The following is an 11,043-nucleotide window of genomic DNA, read 5'->3' as shown; positions in this document are numbered from 1 at the left end:
TGGACTGAATCCAGAGCCATGAGGTTGATGATCTTTTCTTTTTGCTTTCTTGAAAAGTCAAGGGAAAAAAAATCTCCAACCCAACAACAACCAACACAGCAACATCTTTCAAGTACAGAAATGTTAAGATGGAGCCACTATAGAACTGAACAAGCGGGAAAAGATGGCATTCAGTGAGATGAGAAAGAAAGAAACTTTCTTAAGAGAGGAGCTGGTGGTTAAGAGCCTGTTCACCCTCCAGGAGGTACACTGGCATCTGGTTCACGTATCAGTAAATCATGGTTTGCTAACCATGATTTATTGAACATACCATTTTGCCTTCAACCCATCAAATTCCCTGTGGATCATCTCCTTCTGGAGATGTTCACACCTAGTGGATTCCCTTCTCTTCCAGGGCTGAGTCCTGATGCCTCTTTCCTCAGATCCCGGCACTCTAAGCCAGGAACCATGACTTGACTAACATTGCTAGATTCATATAACATGCTAAACCACATTACTGTCTTCTGAATACCTAGTTAGCAAACTCCACTTTTCCCATGCTGGGAACAGCACAAGCTGGGCTTTTACAGAGGAAATGATTCTTGGGCTGTGTTCACAAAACACACCAAACCACAAATCAGCCCAAATCATATTTTAGCCTCCTGTGTGGAGTTTGTCACTTTCTGTGATGAGAAGTTGGAGGATTTACTGTAGTTAGTTTACGGTTTTCTGGGTTGAGAAAACCCCCAAATCGGGTTAAGCAGGGGAGCATGGGTAAGTGGGTTGTCTGAACAAAGCCAGAAAGCAGGCAAAGGGGCCATAAGATGAAAGCTCTGCCGCTTTAAGGGCCACTTGACCAAAAAGGTGGAACACACGGTGATTGGCCAGAGAGACGCAGCCAGTATTGGGCATTGCTGCCTTTTGGGCTAGATGTTGAGCACAACCAGGTAGTAACTTGGGGGGCTGCACCCAAGGTGTGTGTGTGTGTGTGTGTGTGTGTGGAAGTGGCCCCACAAGGGCACCCTCCTGGTTTCAGCTGAGCAGGAGTCTGTCCCATTTTAATGGAGGGAATAAACCTGCCTCAGGTAGCACCTTTTAGCCTTGCCACCATGTTGGGTGACTCCCCTGTGCTCCTGGAGGGTTTCTGTCCGTTTGTACAACCTGGCAACTGCTGGATTAATTTTCAGTGGCAGGTCAGGCAAAGGGCAAAGCATGACAGAGGCAAAAGCAGCCTCCTTGAGGGGAAGTGGGCCACCCCAGCAAGCAATGGGCTGGTTGGTTGCCGGAGGAACCTGGGCCCTTACAAGTCAGGGGAGGTGCCAGGGTGGCGCCCCGGCCCCCCCATGGCATTCGCACTGGGAGGCCAGTCCGGGTGCAGCTGGGCCTCGGGCAGCCTTGGGCTGAGCCGCTGGCTCTGGGGGCAAGGGGTGCGGCTTGCGACCCCTTCGGTGCAGGCAGGTGGGGCTCAAGGCTCTCCTTTCCCCAGCTGTGGGGAGAATCTTGGCACAGCCTCCTGCCAGCTCCATCACTTTCTGTCCTGCCTTTCTCCCAAGAGCTGAAGGATCTTCTCCCCACAACAGCCACCCTGTGAGGTAGGCTGGGCTAAGAGAGAGGGCCTGGCCCCAAGGCTTGCAGTGAGTGCCAGGGCTGAGGCAGCTTGACTGCCCCTTGGCCAACCATAGCAACGGGACCCTCCAGCCAGCAAGGCAGACACCACTGGCTGCCCAGGCTCTGCCCCTCATGCAGCCTCTCCCCTCCTTCTGGTTGCCAACAATCTCCAGCCAGGAGGGTTTGGAGGGAAAGTCTCCATCTCCCTTAGTTTAGGGATAAAAAGGCCTCAGTGAAGTCTTCCAAAGAGAAAATCCACATGAAAAGCTTGTAACATTAAAAGAGCAGCATGACAAAGACGCTGTGATCCAACAGGTTGATGATGCAAAATGGCCCCGGAGAAGCATCAGCGCAGGGGCTGGCCAGGCAGGGTCTCTGCAGGGTATGGTTCAAAAAGCTTCTGTTGGTCCATCATGGCCACCATCTTGACTTTTCTGACCATGCCCTGCAGTCAGGGTGCCCTGGAGGCTGCCCAGGGACAGGCTGGGGCCAGGGGGCAACCCTGGGAATGTTAAGGCCACCTTGTTTGTGCTCTCACAAAATGGCAGCCATCCGACTCTGGAGGCAACCCCCTGCCCGTTTTCAATTCTGAGAGGATCCAGGAGGACCATGGAGACGTCCCTAGAAATAAAAATGGCACTGACGGCAGATGCTTTGCTTTGAAGGAGGTCGGCTCCCAATTTCCTATGTCTGATTAGACGACCCTAAGGGACACATCAGCAGTTGTGAGGAGATAAATGTCCCCTTGGGTATCCTATCCAAAACTGTGGAAGGGAGGGGGCGTTCAAGGGCCAACAACTTTGCACTTGGCTGGGAAGTGAACTTGAGGCAGGTGCTCTTGTTATAGGATCACAAGTCCTGGGCTGAAGTCTCGCAGGTGCCCTTTGCACCTATGGTGGTTTCTGAACAGTCTTCAAGGGCAGCCCCATGCGTTTCTCATTACAGCAGTCTGAACCAGGGGCTACAGAGTGTGGATAACTGAAGTCAGGTTATTTTTGTCCAGGAAAAAGGGCTGAACTTGTTCCATAAGATGGAATGCAATTCCCTCCACCAAGAACCCAGGCAGCTGAATCCCCCCTCAACAGGTCCTCTGTTTGACCTTCTTCTTGGTTTATTGGTCCTTAAACAGCCCACTGTCTCAGCAGATGGCAGCACCTAGCTTACCTTGAATAGTCTTGAGAGGCTAAGCAGGCCCAGCCCTGGTTTGTTCTCAGATGGGAGGCCACTGTGAAATCCACGGTGTTGGTTAGACAGTGAAGACAAACGCATTGGGCTTTGCCCAGTCCAGTGCTTCACATATACAGTGAGCAGCAGCCCCGCTGCCCGTCCCATGGCCCAACTGCTTCCCATGATTCCCTTGGGTTGGAAAGAAGTGGGGAAGAAGATTAGCACCTTGTGGGACCCGCTGCTTTTAAGGGCTGTGGGAAGAGCAGCGGCTCCCCAGCAAGACCGTTCAGAATCAGCCCTCCCACAGCAGCAGCAGCAGCAGCCCTGAAATACAGCACAGCCACCCCCAGCACAGACCACTTCCCCCCCCCACCCCGTGGTCCCCCAAAGTGGCTCAGATCCCACAGTGTCACCCTCAGCCATCCCTCAGGGTGATCAACGCAGTTCCAGAACCGTCTAGGATTCAGCCAAACCCAACTTACACTGCCTGAGAACGGTAAGAAAAAGGAGAGAAAAAATTGCTCTACAAATTTTAAAGTTGCACCATCTATTTTTTCCCTTCCGATTGGTTACCGTAGTGGCCGAACACCTGATGAGCTCGTTAGCCACGCAGCTGAGGTCCAGCAAGGGCCCTGCTGTGCGTTAGCAGCTTCAGTTCAGCAAAGCCAGTTGTGATTAATACAGGGAGGGGCCAGGGCCTCCCACATCCCAGAGCTCACCACCCAGCATTGGTGAGATGGCTCCACGACGAAATTATAAGCACTAGAATGGAAGAACCAGCCTTACAGTACGTACTCTCTGAAACATGTTTGCAGGAAGGGAATGGCACCTCCACTGGAGGTTGCAGGCAACCTGCTGCCCTCCCCCCAGTCCCTTCCATCTCTTTCCCCTTAAGATGTTGCAGGACAGAGAGACAGACAGACGCTACCTGCTGCAGCTGGTAGCCTTTCCCCATCTGTGCCTTGCCCCGATGATGAATGGCTCTGCTTTGCAATATAGGGCGAGGATGGCCAAGGAAGCCTCTGGTGGGGACTCCCAGCAGCTGCCTCTGCTCCTCCTGGCCCCTCCAGCGGAGGTCCTGGGCGAGATCCTGAGCGAGCAGTTTGGCCCCCTGCCTTTCATGGCGCCTATCACGCGGATGAAGAGGAAGCCATCTGGCTACTACTACCCCACCGAGAACCGAGAGCAGGTCCTGGGTCGGAGGCGGGCAGCTAACGCCAAAGAGCGAGAGAGGGTAAGCAGGCAACGTGCCCCCCCCCCTGCCCTGCCTCGTCTGGGCCACGGTCCCAGGAAGTGGCCCTGGATCAGGCCTCAGGAGAGTTTCCGGTCTCTGCTTGCAACTGGTTGATGGGGTGAGGATTGTCTGGCAGGCAAAAAGCATCTTCAGACTAACCACGTGTGCCAGCCCTCCCCAAGCTGGCTCCCTCCAGAGGTGTTGGGATGACAAGCTGGCTGGCTGAGGAACGCTGGGAATTGCAGTCCCTGCACATCTGGAGGCTCCATGGAGAGAAAAGGCTGAGTTTGAAATCCCAGCTCACGTCCCATGGTAAGAAAAGTACATGCCAGAAGTCCAAGGCCACCTGCAGACGTAGGAGAAGCCGTGCCTGTGATTAGTCCCTGATGCGTTCAAGAGAAGAATCTGTCTGAGGGTTAAATGAGGCTATTTATTAAGGCATGCGATTGTTTAGGTGCACTGCCAAGGTGGCTTTCCCTTACAGGCCCACAGAATATGTTGGCCTTCTGCACTCTCTCTTGCCCAGGTGGGAACGGCAGTCCTAACTGAGCGAGAAGGCACTCAGTGGGAGAGGGCCACGGCCCGATGTTCGTTATTCCTTAGCAGTGATGAAAGGGGGTGCGATGTGGTGGCTCTTCAAAAAGCACCGTAAATGCCCAGATTGTCCACCCTCTGAAAGTTCTTCAGTAAATAATTTTTCCATCATACCTATGAAAACAGGCATTAAACTCATACAAGCTGTGTACAGCTGCCAATTTTTCCCCAAGCTCCAATTCCCAGGGCCCCAGAGGAGAATGCCTGACTCAGAAGCCCTTCTGGTGGCCCAGAGCAGGCTTTCTTAAACTCTGCTCACCCAAGACCCTCTCAGGGGTCCTTGAAATCAAAATTATTTGCCAGATATTGAAGATATTTCCAAAAATTTAAAACCATGACACTCTTCTCGTTTTTTAATTCGTTAAAAGATATAGTGTTTTTTCATGAAAAATATTTATGTTAATGCCTAATGGGTTTAATATTGTTATTTTTACATGATTCAATAAATAAATATTCTCTGAATACATCAATTTTATTAGGTAAATATCAATAAATGTAACCCATACAAACAAAAGCTCTTTTGGGGTCCTCCATAATTTTTAAAAGTGGGAAGGGTCCCAAGAGCAAAAGGTTTAAGAAACACTGGCTTGGAGGATCTCCTAGCTTCTTCCAGTCCTCATGTGATGCTGTAACAGTCGTGAGGATGGGCTTTTTATCATCTCAGGGATGGCGGGAGATGCCAGAAGACACGATGAGCCACCAGCGGGGAAATGGAACCAGACCCACCTGGGGGGCTGGGTCAACCTCGCCTTTTCTGGATGGCTGGGCTTATGCCAGTTCTCCTGAGAAAGGGGCAATAAAACAGTTCTCAGCACTTTCAGAGTGAGTTCTTATCAACAGCTTCAAATGTTGACTCTGGATAGCACTCTGCGATGCGTAAATATTGGAAATGCATCAGTGGCTTATTCTTAGCCTGTAAAAGTTGTATCAGGTTTCAATAGGAGGCTGGCAGCCACTTCTTGCCAGAGATGAAGCACATGAAAGACTGCCAGGGGGTTTCATGTCCTCCTCTGGCAGCTCTTTCAGTCCTGGTCTGGATCATGATAAGCCATGGTTTGTTTAATTGTGGTTTATCTAATAAGATGCAATTGGATGGATTCACACAACCAATTTTTTACTAACTGTTGTGGTGGAGATCATGAAACACCAAACAAACTGCATTTTGGCTTAGCACCATATGCGAACCAATTCATTATCTCCAAAACCTGTTCAGCTGAAGACTGTAATAAGCCACAGTAATGCTTGTGGGAGAGACAGCATGCCGTGTAAAATAAAGAGACTCTCGTTTCTTCAGCCTGATCCAACCCTTTGTTACAAAAGTGGTGGTAGTGAAGAGCCAACATTACATATCATTAAGAATCCTGTAAAACTATGTGTGGCATGTCTGCAAGACTTTTAGCAGTCACTCTTGAATGCTCTGGACTTAATGGAGCATTTTGTAGGAATTCTCCTGCTGCAGAATAATTTCTGCTATCCCAAACAGTTGAGAGAGAGAGAGATTAAATTCAAGCCCCCTTCTAAACTACCGCTCATTATTTCATGTATCTCTTTTAACCAATTGCTGTGTGCGACTTCTCCCTCTCTCCTCATACAGGTACCTACAAGACCTGCAGTCTCTGGAAACAAGACTCTGGTGATGCTAATCACTCACTCCTTTTTTGTCTAAGCAGATCAAGAATCTGAACAGCGGTTTCTCCAAGCTCAAATCTATTGTTCCGCTGATTCCAAAAGACCGGAAGCCCAGTAAGGTGGATATGCTTAAAGCCACAGCTGAATATATTCGCCTGTTGCGCTTGATTCTGGAGGAAACCGGAGGGCTTGAGGTAGGAACGAAACTCCTGCCTTGCTGAGACAAAATGCCGTTCTATGAAGGGAATGTTTGACCCGCACTGGGTGGTTTGCAGGGACCCAACTTTGCTGGACTCCAAATGACAGGGCCACCTGGGCAGAAGGTGCTAAGTCATTTTGGAATTAGCACTGTCACTTTTTCATATAAGCATTTTTAATTTTTTAAGAAGTAGCCAGAAGAGCACTTTATGCTGATTAAAAGCTTTAAAGAAACCTGATTACACAATGGTGTCAAGCAGCAAAATCAGAGTGGACGTGTGCACAAGCAGCCGCTCGCCTTCAGGCCAATCCCCAAGAACAGAGTTATGGGCAGGTGTGCAGCCTCCGGAACACGTGACTTCCCACCCCAAGGCTGGATGCGACTCCTGCGCCATTCCAAACGTTGCCTCCAGATTCTATCAGTTAAGGCAGAAGTTATTTTAACGTAATCGTTAAATTCAGTTTTTGTTTTATGTTTTTATTGTTGCTGTGAGCCACCCAGAATTGTGCTTTAAGATGGGCAGCCATACAAATCCTTTAAATAAATACATTATATACATACCTACTTTCCCATCGTGCTACTTCCCCTTGGGGCAAGCCACTTCACGCAAAGCACAGAAAAGGAGTAAGAAATAGCAAGCAAAGAAGTCAAATGCAAGAGGTAAGAAAAGGAAATAAGGCTAAGTCTAGTGTATACCAGTACCACTCTCCATACCTGTCCGTCCTTGGAAATTGCCTTTTACTTCCACCATATCCAGCTATACATTGCCTTTTGTTCTTTTGACTTCTCACCTCTTTTTGAGGATCCATCTCATCAGTTCCATCCCACTATGATTTTATCCTTTTTGCCTTCCTCTTGACCCATTCACACTTCCTTCAGGTATTTGTTTTGCAATTCAACCCTCATTCAACCTTTGTATGGCCAAATCACCTCAACATACTTTCATGCTGGTCATTAAGCTTTTAGATCAGTCCACAGTCATTCAGCATGTACTCATTCTTCATCTTGCCTCTGCTTCTACACCTCTTACTTCTTAAGAAACCATTCTGACCCCCTTCAACTGACTCTTAGGTTTTTTCCTTACATACTCAACTCCCACTTCTGAATAACAAAAGTATGCATCTTTTTAGATAAGACATTTTTGCTTCTGAAAAATATTTATTCCCCACAGCACATCATTCTATCTTTCTACCAGCAATTATACATCTGAAATGCTCTCCATTTCCCAATGTTCTACCAAGGTACACAAATTCATCTACCTGTTCTAGTTTTTTGCAATTTATGTGTTACCTGCAAAAGTTCAATCCATTTCCCTGTACACACAAATATCTTGCTTTCTGATGCTTCTTCAGAACCCTTACTCCTTGTTGCTTTATAAGATCTAACATTCATTGCTAAACTCTTTGGATTCACAACCAACACATGACATTGCCTGCATTTGGAAATAGATACACATCCAGATCTTCAACCAGCACACTTCTACTATAATCACAAATACACTGAACAACTAAGGGGATGCCACACATACTTGTCTTAATCCCAGCTCAGCTCTGAACAATCCATTTATTCCCATAGATGCTTTACTACATCACATACTGCTTGTAACACATTCATAAATGGACCTTAATTTCATGCCTGTGCAAGTTTTCCATTATTTCAGCTTCTTCACTTTGCCCTGTCAAATGTACAGTCAAATTTCCTTCTCAAATTCATACATTTTCCAATGACCTGTCAAACAGAAAACACCTGGTGTGTAGACCTCTTGCCCTGCATAAAGTTGTGCTGCACTTCCAGATTTTGCTCGTTATGGCCTCTGCACTCTTTTGATAAATCCCTGCAGCTTCTCAGGTGCACCCCACAGTTTTCACTCCTGCTACCCATCCCTTTGGCCAGGGGAACAACACGGGCCATAAGCAAACCGCATCCATACACGAACTTTCCACCAGTTACACCATCTGCGCCTGCAGACTTACTAAATTATAAATTAGGCAAAATGAAGCGATGGAATTCACAAGCGTATCAGACAACAGAAGAAAGGAAGCATTCTTCAAACCGTTCCCTATATTAAAACAAAAATTGTCCCTGTATGTAGCACGCTTGGACAAGGGTTGAGTCTTCCTATAATCAGGCTAGAATAATTTTCTACACAGTAGATGAGGAACTTCAAGACGGTAGAACCCTCATAAATGGGCCACAGGTATCTCCCATCCCTGGCTGGGTGCCTGCAGTGATATGGTTTATTTCCTTTTGCCTTCCTTTACCTCGTGCAAAGCCATAGTGATTGGTGCGATAAACCACAATTAAGCAAGTATGGATTGGTTATGTAACTCACTAAGCCATAGTTTGACTCAGCCAAAATTGTCTGGGTTCACACAGCACACCAAGACATAGATCATGATTTAAAAATCACGTTGGCTGGTGTCGCACAGGGTGTTAAGCTAACACCAGTAAACTGCATCTCAGATTACAGGCTGCACCTGGAATTCTGCTTTCTTCCTCCACCACATTTCGGCTGAACAGCAATAGCCCGCCCCAGACATAGAAGCAGAATTTGGGGTGCACAGCTTTAGATGTCAGGAGTCATTTCTCAAAGGAAACGGCACCCACTTAATCGCTGCCATTTGTTTCTTACATGGAATGTTCAAATGGCATTTCCACACCAAGCCTGAAACGGCAGTTTTGCAGCCTCAGAATTTGTCAGCCTTTCAAGATAGACTAGACTAAGACACCAATGCCACGTAGGTCAGCATTTCTTTTATTATAAAGCAGAATCTTGCAAGTCTGAATGCTCTCACACACACACACACCCATCTTTGTGAGGGCTAGAGAGCGTCTACTCTGAGAAGTTTTCTCACGTTACTTTCTTGTCCTGGGCTCAAGCCCCTCTTCTCTGACCAGTGCCTTGGTAGCTGCTCTTCCTCCTGTCCCTGAAGGCCATACCTTCTGCCCTCTTGTGATGGCCTGCGGGAGTGACCTTGGGATACGGGAGGAAGAGCTGCAGCCTGGAGAGCCATCGTGCAAAAGGTAGCCCCCAGAAGGAGAAAGGGGGCATGGGAAGCATTTCCGAAGGGACCCTCACTGGTTTTCCAGAGAGTAAAAGGAGAGGAGGGGAGAAATACTTTCAGTCTTGCAAGATTCTCTTAATACAACCTTACAATAAAGATAGAGCTAGTAGACCAGGTTGTGCTTCCCGCATGGACTACCTCGCAGGGCTAACACCTCTACAGGACTATACCACCGCTTTCTGCCCCAGCCTTTGCAAACAGCTGCCTGTGAAATTATTCATTTTATTTCTGTTTTAGATTCCCTTCAGGCGTGCAGTGCTTCCTCCTCTCGTTTTCCCCCACCACAGCCACCCCATGAGGCTTGGTGAGCCACTGGCCCAAAGCCACCTGCGGAGCTTCCTTTGCTGAGACGAGGTGGAAAGCTGGGTCTTCCCGGTGCCCGAGGAGCTCTTCCCCAGCATCATGCCAGCCTCTCCCCTCGTGGCCCAGATGTGGCCATTCCGCCGCTGCACCAGCCGAGTGACCATCTTTCCCTTTTCCTAGGGGGAAGGTGCTGTGAACGGTCTGCCTCCGGGGCCAGAGGTGGTGGAAGAGCCCTTAGAGGAGTGCTTGTCAGGACCCGTCCCAGCACAGCGGTCCAGCTGTTACATCAAGACCGAGAACGGCCTGATGGTGTGGGCCAATCAGATGATGGACGCCCCTGTAGGCACGTGGGGGGAAGCCATTCTGCCTGCGTACTTGGGGGTCGTAGAACTTCATAAGAGTGACTAACTGGTAAGGCTCCACTGCTGTTTCATCTCTGGACAGACATGCAAAGAGGAAAATGTGCTTCCTGTCAACAGATCTGTTAAGTAGGGGAGCGTGAGGGCTGCTTAGTTCTGCTCCATTTCTTTTAATGGCGCATTTTAATCTCTGCTCTTGGAGATGGCTTGGCACACCTCATAAGCTGCCAATAGTGCCCTGGAGTTCACATAACTGGTTCTCCTGGTCGAAGCATAAAGACCCTCCAGTGTTACAAACGATGGGTGGTTCCCTCACCCTAGCTAGGTTTGCATGAAAACCCCACCATTTTTTTATGACTCTCAATAGCAGAGGAGGGAGTGATCTTCAGAGGACCTTCACCAAAAATCTCCCTGATGCAAGTATCTGATAATCAAGATAGCTTCTCTCCAGCCTGCATCCCCCTTATACTTATTTAAGATACTCAGTCCAATTAATATTTCCTTCATTCAGGTGGTACAATTACATCTCCTTTAAAAAAGAAGAAAAAAAAGCATGCCCGCACAGGCAATGCAGCCCAGGTCTAGGCTAGGACTGGACGTAGTAGGAAAACAGTGAGAGCGACTGGCTGGCAGCCATTTGACTTTGCACTGGTGCAGCTGTGGAAGGGGGGCATCTAAATCAACCTCCTGTGATAGCCATTTTCCCAGTGGGCACAGGTGGCAGGGGAGAGAGGGCAGCGATGGTATGTCGCTTTTCCTGTCATTCCCATTTACTTCTCTTCGGTTTGTGCATTAAGTCTGTACATATTGGATGGGGGGAGAAGTCAGCAGGCCTGAAACTTAAAAATACTTGTAAGCAAAGTATGAGACATAAGAAGTAAACTTGCAACCAAGCAGTATGTTTTT

At 48.3% G+C, this 11,043-nt stretch overlaps 1 protein-coding gene across 1 annotated transcript; it reads left to right on the top strand.

The window, feature by feature from the left end:
- The first annotated feature begins 3,760 nt into the window (after positions 1-3,760).
- FIGLA (folliculogenesis specific bHLH transcription factor) lies at positions 3,761-10,186 on the top strand. Its single transcript, XM_063311301.1, has 3 exons — positions 3,761-3,988; positions 6,253-6,405; positions 9,959-10,186. The coding sequence occupies exons 1-3, from the start codon at positions 3,761-3,763 to the stop codon at positions 10,184-10,186; spliced, it is 609 nt and encodes a 202-aa protein (XP_063167371.1).
- Positions 10,187-11,043: the final 857 nt, after the last annotated feature.

The sequence above is a fragment of the Candoia aspera genome, chromosome 9 (genome assembly GCF_035149785.1).
Source record: "Candoia aspera isolate rCanAsp1 chromosome 9, rCanAsp1.hap2, whole genome shotgun sequence".
Taxonomy (NCBI): domain Eukaryota; kingdom Metazoa; phylum Chordata; class Lepidosauria; order Squamata; family Boidae; genus Candoia; species Candoia aspera.
The sequence above is the reverse complement of the archived record's forward strand: the minus strand, read 5'-3'. Positions and strand labels throughout refer to the sequence as shown.

Excerpts from the sequence above, each read along its gene's own strand:
- FIGLA (XM_063311301.1), top strand. The coding sequence starts at position 3,761 with ATGGCCAAGGAAGCCTCTGGTGGGGACTCCCAGCAGCTGCCTCTGCTC. Across the intron at positions 3,989-6,252 it reads ACGCCAAAGAGCGAGAGAGG|ATCAAGAATCTGAACAGCGG; the intron begins GTAAGCAGGCAA and ends TTGTCTAAGCAG. Across the intron at positions 6,406-9,958 it reads AGGAAACCGGAGGGCTTGAG|GGGGAAGGTGCTGTGAACGG; the intron begins GTAGGAACGAAA and ends CCCTTTTCCTAG.